The sequence below is a fragment of the Pongo abelii genome, chromosome 15, assembly GCF_028885655.2.
Source record: "Pongo abelii isolate AG06213 chromosome 15, NHGRI_mPonAbe1-v2.0_pri, whole genome shotgun sequence".
NCBI classification, from domain to species: Eukaryota; Metazoa; Chordata; class Mammalia; order Primates; family Hominidae; genus Pongo; species Pongo abelii.
Window position 1 is genome coordinate 55731437 of NC_072000.2, and position 20306 is coordinate 55751742.

The following is a 20306-nucleotide window of genomic DNA, read 5'->3' on the forward strand; positions in this document are numbered from 1 at the left end:
ATAAATATATACAATTTTATCAGTCAATTAAAAAAACAAATGAATAAAAATTTTTTAAAAAAGATACTTGCCAAATAAATATTTTTAGTAATCTGAGTAGGGTATGCTGCTTACTTTCTGAAACTCATTTATCATTTATCATGCACCATGGTTTCAGAGCTTTGTCCATGTATGGTAAGATCTGTGAGTCCTGTACTTTATTACCATGTTGTAAAAACTGGTACTGTGATCATCATTACTGAAACACAACCCCAGGTTAAAGTGATTTGGATAAAGCAGCAGTTGTTTTCTACTGTCAGCTTGTCCTTTCAAGGAGTATATTTACGACGCATTAAATTGCCTGATTGTGGCTCCCTGGGTGGACTTAGTTGAATTGTTATTTTACGTCATGTCTTTTTCCCCTACAGGTTAAGATTCTGTGTCACCAGTTGCTGGTCCAGGTTTGTGACCTGCTCCGGCTAAAGGACTGCCACCTCTTTGGACTCAGTGTTATACAAAGTAAGTCTTAGAGCCCTCTCTGATGGATTTAGCCAACTATCCCTGAGGAAATGACATCTTATAGCTGTAACGTAAATTGGGCATATTGTTATAAAACTGTGATTGTCAAAATACCCATGGACTAATTTTCATTTTTAGTGTAGGTGTAGTATTTGTTTTTTAATCTCAATTTCTGTGCATTTTTTACAATATTTAGGATTTTAGGCATGTATTTATTATAGTTTGAACTTAAAAATTGATTCCTCTTTGGGAATCTAGATTCTATGTGTTTGCTCTTCCATGTTTTAATGAAGCAAGCTTGATTTTTGTTTCCTTGCATTCAGGGAGCAGCTGGAGTACTTAGGAAAGTAATTTAATTTGTTTTATAATTTTTGACATTAAACTGACTTCTCTTTTCAAGTTCTCTTGCTATTAACTATACAGTAGCACAAAGTAATTATTAATTTAATCTTATTTTCTATTTTTCTCTCTTACCCCTTCTTTTTTTTCCAGTCAGACTATATGACTTGGAAATATCAGGTCATTTTCTTCTATATTCTTTATGAGGAGAAGATTTTTAAGTAAAGGACTTCATATAAGCTTTCTTCTCTCATAACACCTTAGTTAGAGTTAAATTTCTGGGACTTCTCTAAAGCCATTTATTATAAGCTTTCTTCCTTCAAATTATATTTTTAAATTTCTCTAATTTAGTCTTCTATATATCTTTGCTCATTTTGTCAAGAAGAGTTTTTTTTGGTGCGGTGTATTTAATTCTGTCTTATTCTTGAATATGGTTTATTTTCTACTGCTGGAATTGGTTTAAAGGCTTAAGATATCTTGGAAATCTGGTCAATACAATAACATGTTTACACCTGCCAAGTTGGAAAGGATATCAGTATAAAGTTGGTCAGCTGATAAACAAGGCCCCTTTCCCCCAAAATGTAGACTGTTTTCAGTTGCCTTTTTAGGAGAGGCTAAAGAGCATGGAGCAGGGAACACATCAGGACCTTGTGAATCAGCCATTTGCTCTTCAGTTTCTTCCTGTGGTAGTCAAAACAATAAAACACAGTTGCTAAGCTCCATCCTTGTGTTAGTGCATACTTCAGTCATTCTTTCAGCGAAGAGTCTGAGAGCCATAAGAGGCTCTATAGATTCTGAGTAACTTTTAGTATTCCATGCTCAAAGTTAATTCTTCTTACTACAACTACTACTAGATCCTTATTGTTCAACAAATCAGTCCAATAAAACCAGTTTATAGCTTCCTTAGTTTTCAAAATAATTTTTAAGATGTCCTTTTTAAAAAAGAGATAGTAGTATGGTGAAAGAACATTGAAACAGGAATCGGTTGACCTGGTTCTAATTCCGGTTCCACCCCTAACTAGCAGCGTGGCTTTGGACATGCCACTTGACTTCTCTCAATGTCAGTTTTTTCACGTCAAATGGAAATTACTACTCCACTGGCTTTGCAGGAATTGATGTGTGTTGAGAATTCTTAAGGTATAAAGCTCTGGTCAAATTGTAGGTGGCAGAGGTATAGTGGCAGTTTAAAAATATATATATGTACTATTATGGTGAACAGTCTTAATTCTATTCATTATGTTGCTTCTTTAGGTGGGAACTCAAGCCAAACACAAATCAGTTTCGACAGGAAGATTGTCTGGTCTTGTCTATTTCATGTTTAATCAGTGATAGGAGAGATGGGAGATAGTGTTAGTTGACCTAATAACTGGATTTAAGTAGCATTCTTTTTCTTGTCTCTGGGATCTCTTTTCTAACCCTTTCATTAAAATTGGTTAACTTAATGTCATTTATAACCAATGAGTAACTTTACCCTTCCTATTTTCTTCTGGCATTTTTCCAGTCAAATCCCAGTATTCAGCTTGGAGTCAAAGTGTAGTAAAGTGTGCACATCTTTGGAGTAGTCAGAGAGACACACTTCCAGAACAGGTACATTTTTATGCAGAGCTTTCCGTGAAGATGTCTCCTTAGTGATAGTTAGAATAAAAGGAATTTAAAAAAGACTTAAAACTTTGTACAATATAGGAATGCCAAAGACTTCTTTTGTGAAATATCTCTCTCTTCTAAGATTATCTTTGGGAAATATGAAAATGTTTGTTTTCTACCAGCTTCCTTTCACGTGTTTAGATCACTTTAACATAGGTTTTAGCAGTCTTATTTTCTGTTCACCTTATGAGCATCATCCCCTGGAAAGGATATTTTGGCATCCATACTTGTTTTTCATAAAATGTTTCTTTTCCGTGAAATTGATCCCAAAGGCAGTGTGAGTAAGGGTTTATCATTTTGTCATGCTGTGTTTTGCTGTGTGTGGAACACAGACAAGAAATAGTCTTAAAGATTAGTCTTCACAAAATGTGGGTCAGACTTCTCACTTGGAAATGAGCTGATACCATGTTTTCTAATTTCTTACATAGCAATTAAGATGGTGTTTCTGCCCTGCTTTATTATTTTGTACGTATGAGAGAGAGCAGTCTTTTTTGAGCTGAACAAAAGCATGTTTTCCTAAGACTAACACCCACAGTGTTAGAAGTTAGACTATAAGTCATAATGACCCTAGAAACTAAGAAAAAGCCGAAGTTGGAAACTAAGATTTCTTCTAAATATTATATACTTTAATAGTATGTGTTATTGCAAAAGCAAAAGAATTCACAAGTATATCATTAATGTCTAGTTCACAGGACCTTTTATCTTCTAGTATCTCTTTGGGTTTTCTAATATGTGAATTCAGACTACATTCACAAATCTTGAGGCTTTAAAAGAAACTTGTTTCTTTCTATATTTTTTTTCTTTTAAAAATCCTTTCTTTAGCGTCTGGTCTCCTTTTTTTTTTAATGTACAGATAATGAACATGTGTATATGGAGTTGTCACAAAAGCTTTACAAATATTGTCCAAAAGAATGGAAGAAAGAGGCCAGCAAGGTACGACAATACGAAGTCACTTGGGTGAGATTACATTTATAAGCAAAATTATTTTGATTTTTTAAAAAAAATGTTTATTTTAGTTGTTATACATTAGAAGAAAACTGTAAGCAATACTTTATATACTATACTATATTTTCTACTATATCTACTAAGTTATATATAGTATATATATATAGTATATATATATACACTTTAGAACTTATAATTTTCTTTTCCCATTTTCTATATATGCTAAGTATATATATAGTAGTATATATACTTAGTATACATATAGTAGTATATATACTTAGTATACATATAGTAGTATATATACTAAGTATATATATAGTAGTATATATACTTAGTATATATATAGTAGTATATATACTTAGTATACATATAGTAGTATATATACTTAGTATATATATAGTAGTATATATACTTAGTATACATATAGTAGTATATATACTTAGTATATATATAGTAGTATATATACTTAGTATATATATAGTAGTATATATACTTAGTATATATATAGTAGTATATATACTAAGTATATATATAGTAGTATATATACTAAGTATATATATAGTAGTATATATACTTAGTATATATATAGTAGTATATATACTTAGTATATATAAAAAATGGGAAAAGAAAATTGTAAGTTCTAAAGTGTGTATATATATAGATACTATATATACACTATATATATAGATACTATATATACGCTATATATATACTTAGTATATATAGAAAATGGGAAAAGAAAATTATAAGTTCTAAAGTATATATATATATACACTATATATACTTAGTATATATAGTAGAAAATATAGTATAGTATATAAAGTATATATAGTATATATAGTATATATTCTTAGTATATATAGAAAATGGGAAAAGAAAATTATAAGTTCTAAAGTGTCACATTAATCAAGTATTAATAGCTTATAGAAAATAATAAATAGAATCTGGATTATCTGTTAAATAATGTTGGATAATAACTTTAGTAATCTTGGAATAATGCTTTTAAATGAAAAGTATGGAAAAATTATTTGCTCTTCTTTTGTGGCTATGCTAGGTGTCAAAATTTCTGTTCTAGAAGTTATTACTAATTTTCAAATCTACTTTTACTGTACTTGCATTTAATGCTTTGCCCGTTCATTATACTGGTGCTTTATTTCACAAACATTAATTTCATTTACATGAGAGAACATTAATAGGGAATTCACCTCGTGTTTCCAGAACCTCCCTAGTAAGTCAGGAATAGTAATCCTAGATCCTCTAATTTGTATTTAAGGAGTCTTGGAATAAACTAGAAGGCTACTTCAAAGCCACCTACAAAGTAAAGAACATGAATGTCTAAATAAACAAACAGCATATTAGAATTTGGTATGTGGAATGTCAGAGGAACAAGAGAACATTTGTAATAAGGAGCAAATGGTCACCACAGGGAACAGAGCTGAGCGAGGAGCTGGATCTCAGCTAGAAATTTCCACTGGCATTTATTTTTATCTTCCCTTATGTTGTCATTGGCATTACAATGAATGAAAATCAGATAGAGGGATGGTGCCCTGTTTTGTTTTATAACTTCCTAATTTTATATGAACCTGTTATCTATATAGGACAACTGTCTACCTACTACAAGCCCCTACTCATTATAAGTAAATAAAACCTATCAGTGATCAAAAAGTATCTTGCAAATAATTGTATTTTGGTTGCTTTTGAAACTCATTTTCAAAGTAACTAGAAATAGCTTGATTTTTGTGTGCTTTTGTTTTTAGGGTATCGACCAATTTGGACCTCCTATGATCATCCACTTCCGTGTGCAGTACTATGTGGAAAATGGCAGATTGATCAGGTAAGAGGACAGGGAGTGATTCTAAACGCTTTTTTCCCCCATAGCACTTTTTCTAACATACCAAATAAGTTATGTGTGTTTATTCTTTGTCTTGACCTGTTAGGATATAAACTCTGTAGGAGCAGCGTTTTTTTTGTTTTTAATATTTTGTACGCTGGTATATCCTCAGTCCCTAAAACAGAGATACAATAGGCATTCAGTAAGTATTTGTTAAATGAAAGAATGTTAGACTATTGATAAAAATATTAACAGTATCATTGGCCCACATTTTCTCCACTCCACGTCTTCATAAACAAATCAGTCTCCAAAAAGATACTTATTTCTAGAAGAAACTAGCACTTTTGTAAAGAGTGAGGAGATTGATTAAAAGATGATGTTCTTTTCCAGTGGTAAGGTGGGAGTGGGTCAGAGGCAGGAACTCTCCTATAAAAGTGGATGGGTGTTTATATAATCGGTTTTCTTTTCATGTTTGGGGTCTTGTTTATATTCTTGGCAGTAGCCTTTAAAACCAAGATTAAGCCCAGTGAAGCTATCCTATCAGAATCTTAGATGCAATTTGACAAGGGCAGGTAATCGATTCTTTTTCTGGAGGTGTGTGCATGAACAGTAGTAGGCTCAGGGTGCAAATTCAGAATTCACCGTTTCAGAAGCTCAGTCTGTATAGGAGGATTCAGTGCTAGAAAACTTTCAGAGGTGATTTCTTGGCCGATAGAAAATACTAGAAATATGAACTCTGTTTTGCTTATATATTTTTAAACTTTGAGAAGTTCCATGTGAAAGAAACAAAATACATTTGGCTAGTGAGTTATATGTAAAATTAGCTCTTGATATTTTTATCAATGCCAGATGCAAATTAAAAAGTAAAAAAATTAGCCCATAAGGATTTTTTTTAAAAGGCTAAGACACTTCATTAGTTATTCTCAGTTTACATACAGTTTTTACTTATTTTACCTGGTAAGTGTGGCATGACCTGGAAAGAAGGAATATATATATTTAACAAATAGTTAACCCCCTGGGGCTAAGTTTTAATGCATCCCTATACTTCTGCCCCTTTTCCCAGGCATGAACCAGTCCAAACCATCTGTGGTTGGCATTATAAACAAAAGTGCTCTAAAAAGTACTCTGTCCTAAGGGGGGAAAATTTACATAAATTCTTTATTTTTAAGTTCTTTCTACTTAACCATGGTCTTAGTTTAAATAAACCCATATGTGTTTATTGTTATCTGCTAATGACATCAGCTATGAATCTCAGGTAAACATTCAACCTGAAATAATGTAGAGGCAAATGAGCTCATTAAAATATGTACACACACATTTTTACTTTGATCACAAAAGCATCCTATTTGCCAGTAAATATTTTCTGGAGCTTTTACCATGTTTTCCCCAGTCAGCATTTCTTAACGTATTTAATGGTGACTGTATTTATTTCTGATCTCAAGAAATTGTAATGAGTGCTCTGTTAGTATTTCCTTTTGTGGGGAGTATAATAATTGTCGTGACATGTGCCTATGAAAACATAACAGTAACGTAACATTCACTTCAAAAAAATCCCCAAAAACAGATTTAAGGAAAGCGTTGATTTCATTTCTTCTTGGAGAAGTTTAAAAAACGGAAAAGAACACCTTTGTTAAGCAAATTTTTTTCCAGAAGAGTATATATGCAAATACTTATAAAGGGCCTTCAGAGTATTTGTAGTGTGTTCAGTTAAAAACTAATAAAAAGAACAGCAAAACACTGAAGCAGGATTGCTCCTCAGATTTTTCCTTATTTATGTCACATGTGCAGCATCATTGTAGCAAGATTGGTACAGACAACACATGTCTAGCTTCTATTCTAATACTTGTTCAGTGAAATATTTACCATTTTAGAGTGGAATGATTCAGACCTTTTTCTTCTCTGAATGAATCAAATGCTGTAAGCCTTAGGAAATGTTATTTTTATTGTCTGGATAATCTGACTTGGGGTTCTGACTCCCTGCAACCTCAGTGAGGCAGCTATCAGATATTAGCTACAACCACTTCCTTTTCAATGAGGTGGGAGGGAGGAGCAGAAACAGAAGGGCTCCTGTCACCAGATGGAGAGAAGGATTTGGGTTCTGTTTACATGTCATTGGATTGTTCCATCAAAATGTGAGTTCTGTTTTCTTTTATTTTTCTAGTGACAGAGCAGCAAGATACTATTATTACTGGCACCTGAGAAAACAAGTTCTTCATTCTCAGTGTGTGCTCCGAGAGGAGGCCTACTTCCTGCTGGCAGCCTTTGCCCTGCAGGCTGATCTTGGGAACTTCAAAAGGAATAAGCACTATGGAAAATACTTCGAGCCAGAGGCTTACTTCCCATCTTGGGTAAGCACTGTTTTCAAATTCGAAAGAGTGTTTTCTTTCGGCATTTCGTAGTGTTGCTACTCATATTCTTTAAGAAATGGGAACACAGATGTTCTGTGGCCAAATTATTTGTGATGCCCAGATATTTAATGCTTAAGAACGTGGTGCACGTCATGTCTTCACGTACTTAGTCTGCTTATGGTGAATGGGGGAGAGGATTGCCATCCATCCTGATAGTACGGTGGAGCTTAGAATTTACCATCCTCCTTTCAGCATTGACATGTCCTTGACCTTCTTGCCTACTCTTACCGAAGCAGTATTTTCTCCCTTTGAAGGCAGAAAAACATAACTCTTTAAAAAGTAAGGTTATTCCTCGCTTTCCTTTGCTGAGAGAACAAGTATGTCAACTTCTGGCTCCGGCCTGCGTGTCCTCCTCTCTGAGGGGAGGAACTAACCCCTTCTTTCAGCAAGAAAATGTGGGTTATTCCAACGTGAACTGTCTCAGCTGCCCTTTCTCCACTCTACCCTGTCTTTTTCTCTTCCCATCCTTCCTCCATGTCTATGCTGTATTTTCTGTCTCTCTTCTGTATCATTAGCCCCTCCCCAAACTAACTCTTCTCATGTTTGGTTCTCACTCACCCATCCTTGAGAAAGAAAGTGGGGAGGGAAAGAAGAGCTACTACTCTTGCCTTTCCTTCTCAGTAAAGCATCTTGAAGAGGTAGTGTGTATTTGATTTTTTCAGCTTCTTTACTTCCCACAAGTGTTCCTCAAGCCATTTCCATCTGCCTTCTTTCCCCATCAGTCTACTCATGGTGCTGCCTGTTAGGTTGCTTTATATCATATAGTAAAGAAGTAAAAAATTAAATATGCACTACTTTTGTTTTATATTGACACCAGTTGCTTTATATTGACATATCCAGTAGATTCTTTTCGCTAAATTTTGCTGCCGTACCTGACACTTAGCCACTCGCATCTTGGGAGATCTCATCCAAATTAATGCTTTTAACGATCACCTATGTGAAGGCAAGTCCCAAATCTGTTTCTCTCCCCTGTATCCATAAGGTAGCTGTTTACCCATAGTCCCTTCAAACTCAAGATGTCCTAAATCAAATTCATCTTCTTGCCACCTCATTTCTACGTATTCCTACCTCTGAGTACATGAGAATCATACGGAACTCTGCCTTATCACCATTCCTTCTCCCTGTCCTGTCCCATCAACTGCAACACCTTGTAATGTCTGTGCTTGAATACCAATCACCCAGTTTAAGAAATAAAATTCTCTTCTATTTTTGTTGCCATTAGCCTTCCTAAATGTCCATTGCCTCCTCTCCCTGTCTTAGCTCCTACTGTTTCTGGGTTTGTGTTCTCAGCAGCACTGTTGCAGAAGCTTGTCCCTGCTTCGGTCTTTACTCCACAGCTTGCAGATGAGATGATTTTGCTTTTGATTTAAACTTTCAGGGCCTCCTCTGTCACCTGTGGAGTGAAGCTCAGGCTCCCATGCATAACCTAGAAACTCTCCAGATTATAGTCCCTGCCAGCCATTCCAGCTTCCTTTCTGGTTGTCCTGCACCTTGAACTTTAGGCTCTGGCAACATCCAGCCATTGGTATGTCTTCGTACTTACTGTGGTGTTTCATGCTTCAGGTCTTTCTTCTTTGCAGTTCCTTTAGCCAGTGAAGCCCCTCTCTGTTTCACCTGGCTAACTCCTACTCATCCTCCGAGACTCAGCTCAGGTGTCGCTCCTTCTGGGCAGACCATCTAGGTGCCCAGTGCTCAAGAAGAACCTGGATATTGTGTTTTACATCTTATTTTAAAATGATTTATTTCTTGCTCCCAGTAAACTGTTTCTTAGTGTGTTCTGAAAGACGGGCATAACCTTAACCTTTTCTATTTCATCAGCTCTTCATATTGAGGTACTCAGTAATTTTTTGTTGTGTGACTTAGAGTGCTTCATTTGTTGGAGAGAAATCACAATATCTGTCAAACTATTGCTGTCTGTAGCATGTTTTCATTCTCTGGTTGTCATCAGGTGCTCATTGAATATTGATTATTGAAATCCAGTTAGTATGCCAGGGCAACCAGTGTGCTGAGATACCAGTTTCCCCCACCCTTGGGATCACCAAAGCCATCTACTTTAGTGCCCTTACAAATACTGTTTTCAGTGTGCTTTTGACCTGAAAAAAAGGTTGTTAAATAACTGATTTAACTGATTACCATGTGAAAAGAACCTGGAAAGAAAAATCTGTGTAACTTGAGTTCTTAGCAGAACTTGACAACTGACTATTAATTCATCATATTTAATTCTCTGTAAAATATTCAATAGGAAGAAACAAAATGTCAATATAAAGACATTTTAAAACAAAAAAGTCTTAATTTTTAAATTTTGATTATTTTAAGCACAACTCTTTTGCTCACATTGCATAATTCTTTCCATCTGTTATATTCCTTATGGAATCAGCTAAGACTTTAATCAACACCTTTCTCTTAGCCTGCAGCTGCTGGATACTATATATTTGACATCTGAAAGCCCAGAGTACTGTCTGATGAAAATCTAAGTCACAGTGAATCACAATGAGTGTTTGAATGAAACGGTTTTCTCATAAGTATTCCAGCAGTGTTCATATAAGCCTCTTATGCAAGAACCAAAAATGTTTTAGAGAATTTCTTCCAGTCCCCTGCCTTCTTTTGGTTAACATTTAGAACCTCCCACTCTGTGGCTGTAATTTTCTTAAGAGTTAGGTAGGATCCAGAACCTGAAGATGTGCCCTACTATAGATGTATTTCATGGTACCAAGTATAAACTTGCAAGTATAAACAATTATGTGTACAAAATTATGAAAGTTTGTGTAGTGTTTTTCTCTTGGTGACTTTAAAGCAAAGATAACTTATTTTTCCTATTTGTTGTGATTTTTCTTCTTAGGTATTCAGCAGTACAACTAAATTGACCTTATAGCTTCTAGTATTAGCTGATTCAGCCTAGTAACGTAACAGTTGGTGAAAACAGAATGAATTTTCAATGGAAACCAACCAGTTTACATGGCCTATTTTAGCTTCTCATTCTTTCATCATTTTGGGGGTGGGGGTAGAACTTACATCTCTCCAACAAATGTTGCATTGCACACCCCTTGTATCCCAACAGGTTGTTTCCAAGAGGGGGAAGGACTACATCCTGAAGCACATTCCAAACATGCACAAAGATCAGTTTGCACTAACAGCTTCCGAAGCTCATCTTAAATATATCAAAGAGGCTGTCCGACTGGACGACGTTGCTGTTCATTACTACAGATTGTATAAGGTACGAAACGGCAACTAAGTCTTCAGCTTCTGAGAAAAAAACATCTTCTCAATAGGATTGAGAAGGAAAACCTTAGGATTTCATTTCCATTAAAAATTATTTCATTTTTTACATGCTTTTAAAAGAGTTTCATTGAACTGCTTTTTGTTATTGCAGGTCAGTCTTGGAGGCCATGGTGCTTTTCCTCTGGCCTGGAAGTGGGTGGAGTATTTTTTAATGGTTCTAATAGTGAGATGACAATTGGCTATAAAATGTTAATCTGACTTTTTCAGTGATTCTGACATTGTTATTTCTCTCCTCCCCAAATCTGCTTTTCTGCTTTGGGGAATAGCATTTGCAACTTCTTTGATAAATAATTTTTAATATTCCTCAAAGTGAAGCTATACCTGCGTTGTATCCGTCAGTTACAAGAACATTACCACAACAGGTAATGTTTATGGAGTCCTGTGTTTACTGGGCAAACTTTATATGTATTTTTTTTAATCCTCATAACTTTAGATGAAAGGTACTTTAATCTTTATTTTACAGACCAGGAAACTGAGGCTTAAAGAGATTACATGAATCACCTAAGATCACAAAACTAAATGGCAAAGCCAGGATTTAGTCAAGGCCTTCTTGATAACACAGGTTGTGTGCTTAAGGCACTGTATTCCACACGTTCCTCACTCTCGGAAGTTACTCTCTTTTGTGTCCCGTGTATTTCTAGCCTCGTTTTTCCTTTCTGGGGCAGAGGTCACATACATAACACTATATGTGTTATACTGTGAGGGAATATATAACACTATATGTGTTATACTGTGAGGGAATGTTATACTGTTATACTGTGAGGGAATCACTCACAGTACTCTATATCATCTTGTCTTCTCTTCCCCTCCTCCTCCGAACCCCTTTCACTATTCCATAAGTGCCACTTTGTTGGCAAGAACTCCTGAATACCCACTTAAGTATTCAAAGTTATATTCTCAAACCAAATGGAGGAAGTGGTTAAGAGCACTGTAAGTTGAGCCTAACTGCCTAGGATTGAATCTCAGCTTGGCCTCTTACTATGTGACCTCAGGCAAGTTACTTACTTAACCTCTCTGTACTTCAGTTTCCCCATAGTTAAAGGGGACAGCAACTTACTATGTGACCTTACTATGTGACCTCAGGCAAGTTACTTACTTAACCTCTCTGTACTTCAGTTTCCCCATAGTTAAAGGGGACAGCAGCATACCTGCTTTTTAGGATTGCTGAATACTAAAGGAATTGTTGGATGAAAAACTACTTAAAACAGTGCCCAGCACATGTTAAGCATGATGTTAAGTTGGCTGCTGTTACTATTACCATTGATAGTATTATGCTTGTTATCTCTACTATGCCTTTTGTGGTAGGATTAGCATAGCTAGACCATTGGAAACTGGGCTTTAGTTTGGATGTATTGCTCAGTAATCTTCTTAGCTGGTTCAGAAAACTTAAGGGACCAACTGATGTTTTTTCTATCTCTCTTCTATGCCCAAGAGATGCATTATTAATGCCCCATCATCCTTGAAAGGCATAATTGAGTTCCATAAGATCTCTTTGGCTAAATTCCTGAAGGACTGAGTTGTAATTTTTTTTTTAGCCTGAAGAGATTTTATTTGTGACACCTCAATTGACATGAGAAGATGCAAATAAATGACAGTTTTGATCATTAGTTTATATTTTAAAATGTATTAGAAGTATGAATGATATGTTGGAAAGAGTAAGAGTGTGGCTTTGGAATCAGATGTCAATTAGAAACCCTATGTCACTACTCGCTATAGCTGGGATCCTAGGCAACTATAATCCTGAGCTGTCTATTAAGTGGGGATGATACAATATGCTTCACAAGGTTGGGAGGCTTCGGTGAGATAATGAATCTGAAATAATGAGGTGGAATACCTGGCACATTAGTGAGTGCTCAATAACCATTAATTGCTTTTTGCCTTATTTGCTGGGGAAGCTTGCTATTTTAAAGAATCCTATTAAGAAATAAGAATCTTTTATTGAAGTAGATATCCCCAATTTATTTTGTGTGTAAAACTTAATTTTCAAGTTTACTTAAAGTATGGTGCTTCTAAATTCCATAGAAAATTACTCTTATCTGCTAAAAAGATTTTTAATAAAAATGTAACATAATGAAGTGGGGGAAAAGATATTGGCTGATTCACAGTTTTTATTCTTTGGAGAAATTCAGTGGCAGCCATTAAATCTGCTTCATTTAGGGGCTGCTCATAAACGGGAAATAAGGTAGACAAAGGACGAGGGAACATTCTGGAAAAAAAAACCGTTTTGTGCCCATTTCCCACCAATATACACCTTATACTTGAAAACCAGCATTTTTATGAGCATAGCCTTATTTTGGAAAGCAGTCAGTACATCCTTGAAAGCGAAATTGACCAAAACTCATATAATGATGGATTAGTTTCTCCTCTTAAAGCTTATACTATATGTTTTTCTTGATGTAAAAATATACTAGTTGGAAAGAAACAGCCTAAATAGTAGAAATAGGCTGTGTCTTACATTTCTAATGCCAGGTGAGGACACATTTTTTAAAAATATTTCATCCTAGGTTCATGGGAAAGTTGGCACTAAGCTTAAAAAGATCTCTGCATACTCATTGTGTTTATTGGGAAATCTCATAATATTTACTTAGTAATTTCATTTCTATTTTGAACTTTATACACTATATATACTTATTACAGATGAGCACTTAAAGGATGTGGCTGAATTTTAAAGTAAATTTTTAATTGGAGTTTTTTTTTTCCCTCATGCTCGTTGTAGTTTATTTTCTACAGTTTATGGTTTAGCTGGTAGACTGTGTATCATATTGGCAAGTGATCATTGAACTTCGTAAAAATAAGTATTTCCAAACTAACTGAATACAAAGCTTGTACAGCTTTATTATCCTCATGAGAGAGCCTTAAATATTTGGTCACTTGCCCCTAATTTTGGCTTCAGAGCTGGAAGATGTGCCCCGTTTTAAACATCAAAAGTCTTATGCATCTCAGAATATAACTATTACGTTAGATTTAAGATTCTAACATCTGAGAAAAGAGTAATTATGAGATGGAAGGTTAAAAACATCAAACGATGCAAAAGCAAAAATAGCCTTGTTAACTGGAGTTTTCAGTAACAAGTATTTAGAATATTGTCAGATACAAAAGTGTATGTAATATAGTGAAAACACTAAAACTTTGAAATCTCAGGAATTTAAAAAGTAGAATATACCATTCTTGATTTAATATGTGCCCATGGTTTTCTTAATTCTTGTAGGAAACTAGGTATGTAGAAAGGCTTGAGCAAAGTTATTTTAAGTCAAAAGCTTTTCAGTCCTGAATTTCAATCCTGAAATGTTTCTTTGGTGCTAAATTGTCCACTGTAGAAAAAATATATAAAAACATTTAATTTTTTATAAAATCCTATTCCTACAGGATAAAAGGGAAATTGAAGCTTCGCTGACTCTTGGATTGACCATGAGGGGAATACAGATTTTTCAGGTTGGTAAATGAGAATTAAGTGTCAAATGCTATCGGCCATGTCTTATGTTTGCAGCATGCCTCTGTGGTCCTGCCACAGGTTCAGTAGTTCATTTTTGGCCACTGGCTGGTCATCATTTCCCATTTGTCTAGCACAGATGTGGATGATGTAGGAGGGATGAAGTGACTCAGCCTGATTGTTGACAGTAATAAGAAATAACAGAAAACAATAAGAATAAGTAATAAGAAATAACAGAAAACAATAAGCCAAAGATTAGCCCAGGTTCATCACTGACAGATCACTAACAGTTCGTTAATATCCAAACGTTTCTATGTGTCAATGATTTTAAATATTCTTTTATCCTTTGAAGCGTTTGTAAGTGGAAAGAAAAACAACATTTTAATATTGTGCCTGACCAGACGTTTTAATTTCCGTTATATTTTTCTGATAAAACTTACCCCTTAAATTAGTAGTAACTGTCACCTTTTAGCAGGTGGGACAGTGTTATCCTGCAGCCATCAAAAAGGGAGACAGATACCTCTTTCTGCAAGACACTGGAAAGTGAAAGGATGTCTTTGATGTAGGCAAAATACCCAATTATGAAAGTCTGAGCGCCTTATTGCATCTCTTGAATACCTGAGTCCTTTGGACTTTTTATTTAAATTTAGGCATACACCAGAAGGGAAAGCTTGCCTTAAAAGGGTTAGTTAATACAGTCACACAGGAACCAAAAGCCACAGAATTGTTATCATCAATCTTTTAATTACTGTCTGTATTTCTCCAAAGAGATGTGGGGGCTTTTTTCAGATTTTAATTACTGTATTTTGGTTTTCAGGGAAAGAAATTAGAGCCATTTTACAGTATCTATCATTTTTCCCATTAACTCCGTATGCATATTCTTTTCACAGAATTTAGATGAAGAGAAACAATTACTTTATGATTTCCCCTGGACGAATGTTGGAAAGTTGGTGTTTGTGGTAAGTTTAAAATAACTGGCTTAAAAGAAAAGTCTCATTAATTGCAACTTGTTTGGGTTTTTGTTATTTTTTGTTTTGTTTTTAAACAATATTGTCTCAGGCACAAAAGCTGTTATTTTTAAGAAGTTGACACTGAAGATAATTTGCTTTCTTGTATTCTAATGCATATGCTATAGATTCATTGTCACACATATCAGTAGTGAACTTAAAATCAAAGAATCTTATAGTTAAAGACTCTTATAGCAAAAGAAGTTAGTAATTTTAATTTGTGTTTGGTCCCTAGCACATGACCCTAAGTTATTCTAGTTGCAGAAGGTATTTCATGTAGAGGTTAGCCAGTTCTTTTTAAAGTTACCTCTCTTGAGCAAAGAATAAAGAATTATGTAAAAAGATGTTTCTATTAATATTTGACTATTTAAAACCCATTATTTTAAAGAGAGGTCTGCAATTCTTAACAGGAAAAATACTCTTACAATATTGAGAATGATACATTTTCTTTTGTTAGAGCAACGTCTTGATTTTTCCCAAATATTTCTCTCTTTTGCCAGCTATATCCATTTTTTGGTAGGGTTCAAAGAATTATAGTTAATAATGTGTACATTTGGTCATAAAAATTCATAGTTCTGGCCGGGCACAGTGGCTCACTGCTATAATCCCAGCACTTTTGGGAGGCCAAGGTGAGTGGATCACCTGAGGTCAGGAGTTCGAGACTAGCCTGGCCAACATGGTGAAATCCTGTCTCTACTAAAAATACAAAAATTAGTTGAGCATAGTGGTGGGCACCTGTAATCCCAGCTACTCAGGAGGCTGAGGCATGGGAATCACTTGAACCTGAGAGACAATGGTTGCCATAAGCCAAGACTGCACCATTGCACTCCAGCCTAGGTAACAAGAGTGCAACTCCATCTCAAAAAAAAAAAAAAAAAAAAATTCATAGTTCTGCTTTGTTTAGAAACTACTGAAAAAAATACATGAAGAAAGGAAGATAAGGACTTGTACACATGGGCTTCTTCCTGTAAGAAAGATGGCCTATGTAAATAAAGGGCTGTATTGCAAATAGAATGTGGGCATTGACTCCATGCTGCCCTGTAAGTCAAAAGATGTGTTTCTGACTTCACATTACTTTAATTACTTGGGCATGATTCAATTTGATTTCACTTTACTTATATATTACATGGGGCCTAACCTGTCTCCTCCTAACTGGCTCTTTTTTGTTTCAAGCTATTTGTGAAAGGATCTGAGCTGTTTGAAAATGAGAAAATTATGACGCACTTGCGCCTTTCATGCCCCAAATAAAGTTATAATAAACTACATTTATGAAATTGAGGGTTTTTTAGGGTCCTGGACTTGTTGCTTACTGAATCTGTTTGTGTATTGCCCTTATCTGAGGAGCCTTTTTTAAAGATACATATTTTTGGGCCTCATCATCCTCCTCCAGGAGGTTTTTGACTCAATGGGTCTGCAGTAGAGATGAGGAATCTATTTTGACAAGTTTCTCAGATGATGCTTCTTGAAGCCAACTCAGCTCTGCCTAGCTGTATAACCTTGAGCAAGTTACATAAACTCTGTGCCTTGGTTTAATTCTAAAATGTGGATAATTAACTCCCTCCCTGGACTTGCTTTGAGGATTAAATGAGTGGATACATGCTTAGTGCTCAATAAATGTCAGTTGTTACTATTTCAGTATTGGGATCCACTGGTAGTTCCTTTAAAATGAGGGAAAGCTCAGAGATTTAAAAAAACAAAACACTTTCACCTTATCCCTGTCTGGGCTGTACAAGCCCATACTGCTCTGTACAGACCTTAAGGTGTGTAGTTAGAATATGCCTCCGTTCTTGCTTTACCTCCACTCTGTGACTGAGAATCATTATATCTGAAATACTCCTTTTTGTATTTCAGCTGCCCTATTCATTATTAGGAAAGTTAAAAGAGTTCATAATATCCCATAACTGTAAGAAACTTTGGCAAAGCCTTGCCCTCAACTTAGGACTTTATCTTAGTGATCAGATTTGAAGAATGAGATTCCTTATATCTCTACTGATAGCTGTTATTGTTCTTTCCCATCTCATCCCTCCAACTACCAGCTCTCTCTATGTTTAGCTAGGGAAGTTTTCCATTTCTTCTAAACCCCAAATAGGTATCCTGTATTGTTCACTATATAACTCCTTATTTATTTATTTCCAAGAATTTATCATAAACTGTAATTATTTTGTGTGTTTATTTGCCATTTCTCCTGCTGGGATATATAGCTCCATGAGGATAGGAACCTTGTCTGTCGTATTCACTGGCAATTTTTTTTTTCGGTGCCTGGTAAGGTGTTTGGTACATTTTAAGCGTTCAATAAATATTTTAGAATTGGTAAATAATTTAGAATCTTTTATAATTGGTTGCCTTGTTGCTGAGTTAGGGTGTTGGGATTACATTTGATGGTTCTTTTATGATGGACCCTTCTCTTCTCCATTATACGAATAACCTGACCAGCCAGAGAAACCAAAGATATTCCTCAGCTGTTTTGGATAGTCAATGTTTACTGACATACCCTTGTGGCTAGATGCTTTCCTGAATTTCTGGTCATCCCCTGTCCTGTGACATTTTTGAATGGAAAAACAACAATTTTTATCCCACAAGGAATTTTAAATGAAACTTTATACATTTCAGAATCTATAATTTTCCTTACTAAGTAGGAAACAAAGGGGACTTTGGCAAATCAGAGATTTTTCTTCCTGAATTTGATTCATGGTTTCCTTCCAAAGGGTAAGAAATTTGAGATTTTGCCAGATGGCTTGCCTTCAGCCCGGAAGCTCATATACTATACGGGATGCCCCATGCGCTCCAGACACCTCCTGCAACTTCTGAGCAACAGTCACCGCCTCTATATGAATCTGCAGCCTGTCCTGCGCCATATCCGGAAGCTGGAGGAAAACGAAGGTATTGCAGGGTCTGGGGTGTGGAAGCAAATTGTACCTTTGCCACCCATGGCCTCTTACTCTGAATGGGGGTTTTGAGCTCCTATGGAATTGGATTTTGGGACTGGGACTCTCCAGATTGAGAGCAGCATTACTATTTACATCTCAGTATTTCCAGAAGGCAAAGGGTTAGGCTTGAGCCCCACCTACCGTAGCACTTACTCAGAATATCTGAGGTGACTCCATTTAGCTATCTCTCAAGTACAGTCTCTAAGGTTTTCCCATGCCTGACTTGAAAATCCTTGCAAAAAGCCACCCATAAAGGCACAGGGCAAGGGTTTATCTGCAACCCAGATTTTATCTGCATTTTAGAGCTTTGTATATACACTGACCCACCTTAGTGCTATTATCCACAGGTGGTCTGGAATTCTTTCCAATGTGATTATTTCTTAGGGTTAGAGTGACAATAAAGGTAGGTCACAGATGTGTCTCCAGCCTCTGATTGACAGCTGGGAGGCCCCCAAGTCTGTTCTAGCAAGAATGCCAAACAAAGGAGAGGGAAGTCAGCTGGTCCTGTGGGGCCTTTGCTGAGATGGAGATGAAATAAAACAGTCTATCTGGGGCCTCAGAGTACTGGACCCTGAAAAGGGCATCAAGTCAGGGTGGGAAAGAAGGCAGTGTTAAGGGTCTGTAACATCCGACTTCAACTTTACATTAATCTGATAGCCCTTTATCTTGAGTTGTGCCACCCTGGATTTCCTCCATTTAACACACCCCAACCCTAATCCTCAAAACTGCTACATTACATATTTGGTTTTTTTTTTTTTTAATGCTTTGGGGTTTTGTTTATGCTTTCAAAGATTTGTTTTGCAAAAATTAGTTTTACAAATTCATGTTGTAATATCTAACAGTAATTTGATTAGATTGGATTTGGTGTATTTGTGTGGATATCAGGGTGAAGATTCATATTTTAGGTTCATGTCTGAGACAAGTTTTGACACCTCAGACCTCATCTTTCCTTTAGAAACAAGACAAATACCCATCCTTTCTTAAACAAACAAAAGACCTTATAGAGGTTTGTGCTTCTGATAGATTTCTCTCAAAAATTATCTCTCAATCCAAATGAGACCTGGTTTGGCAATTCTCTTGTAATTTCGTAGCGATTAGAACATGAATCATTCCTCACTGTCTGCCACAAACTGCCTGTGTCTTCAGAGAGAATTGGTATAACTGTCAGGTGTATTGGCTTCCGCTGCTGCTAGATTGCCACTTCTTCCCCACGATGACTCATCAGTGTAACAAATATCTCTCTTCTGTGCTGACATGAATATGAAAAGGAATTCAGATGGGGACAGGAGGAGGATGAAGAAGCAGGAGAACCTGTGAGAATAGGTGACATAATTAGGTGCAGAGCCCATAATTTGCCAAGTCAGCTTCATTCCTAAACGTCTAACATGGCACCTTGAGAAGTTGATTTGTTCTATCAGCTTTCTGCCTGCAGCATTTTAGTACATTTTTTTTGTTCAGATGACCTTAAGAGATCCCTTTAGAGCCTAAAAGAATTAATGACCTTCCTCTTTAGGTTCTAAGGTAAAAATTACAAAGAATTTTGAGTTTTCAGAGAGACAGGGCGTTGTTCATTGCCAGCCATAGTACCAAGTGTATTCGGAGGCTTAAGTGAGTAGGTGTCTTAGTTTGTTTTGTGCTGCTGTAACAAAAGACCACAGACTAGGTAAGTTCTAAAGAACAGAAGTTTATTTCCTCACAGTTCTAGAGGCTGGGAAGTACAGGATTGAGGGGCCGGCATCTACCAAGGGCCTTCTTGCTACTTCATCCCATGATGGAAGGTGGAAGGGTAAAGAGAGGGCGAGAAAGAGTAAAAGGGGGCCAAACTCCGCCTCTCATAATAAACCCACTACTGCAATAATGGCACTAACCCATTCATGAAAGCAGAGCTCTCATGATCTAATCATCTCTTTAAACTCCCACGTGTTACTACTGTGATATTTGATATCATATGATTTATGATAGCAGTTAGATTTCAACCTGAGTTTAGAAGGGAACAGA

General features: G+C 35.8%; 1 protein-coding gene across 6 annotated transcripts in view; it reads left to right on the forward strand.

The window, feature by feature from the left end:
- FRMD6 (FERM domain containing 6) overlaps window positions 1–20306 on the forward strand; it is a 79533-nt gene that overhangs the window by 46182 nt on the left and 13045 nt on the right. For 3 of the 6 annotated variants that reach the window (XM_002824737.5, XM_063715576.1, XM_054530101.2), the window contains exons 3-10: window positions 408–498; window positions 3335–3438; window positions 5184–5260; window positions 7419–7605; window positions 10724–10879; window positions 14311–14376; window positions 15265–15333; window positions 18087–18261. In XM_002824737.5, coding sequence (XP_002824783.3) covers window positions 408–498; window positions 3335–3438; window positions 5184–5260; window positions 7419–7605; window positions 10724–10879; window positions 14311–14376; window positions 15265–15333; window positions 18087–18261 — 925 coding nt within the window. The remainder of the gene's footprint in view (window positions 1–407; window positions 499–3334; window positions 3439–5183; window positions 5261–7418; window positions 7606–10723; window positions 10880–14310; window positions 14377–15264; window positions 15334–18086; window positions 18262–20306) is intronic. The other 3 variants (XM_002824739.5, XM_063715577.1, XM_063715578.1) reach the window with 1 other exon arrangement.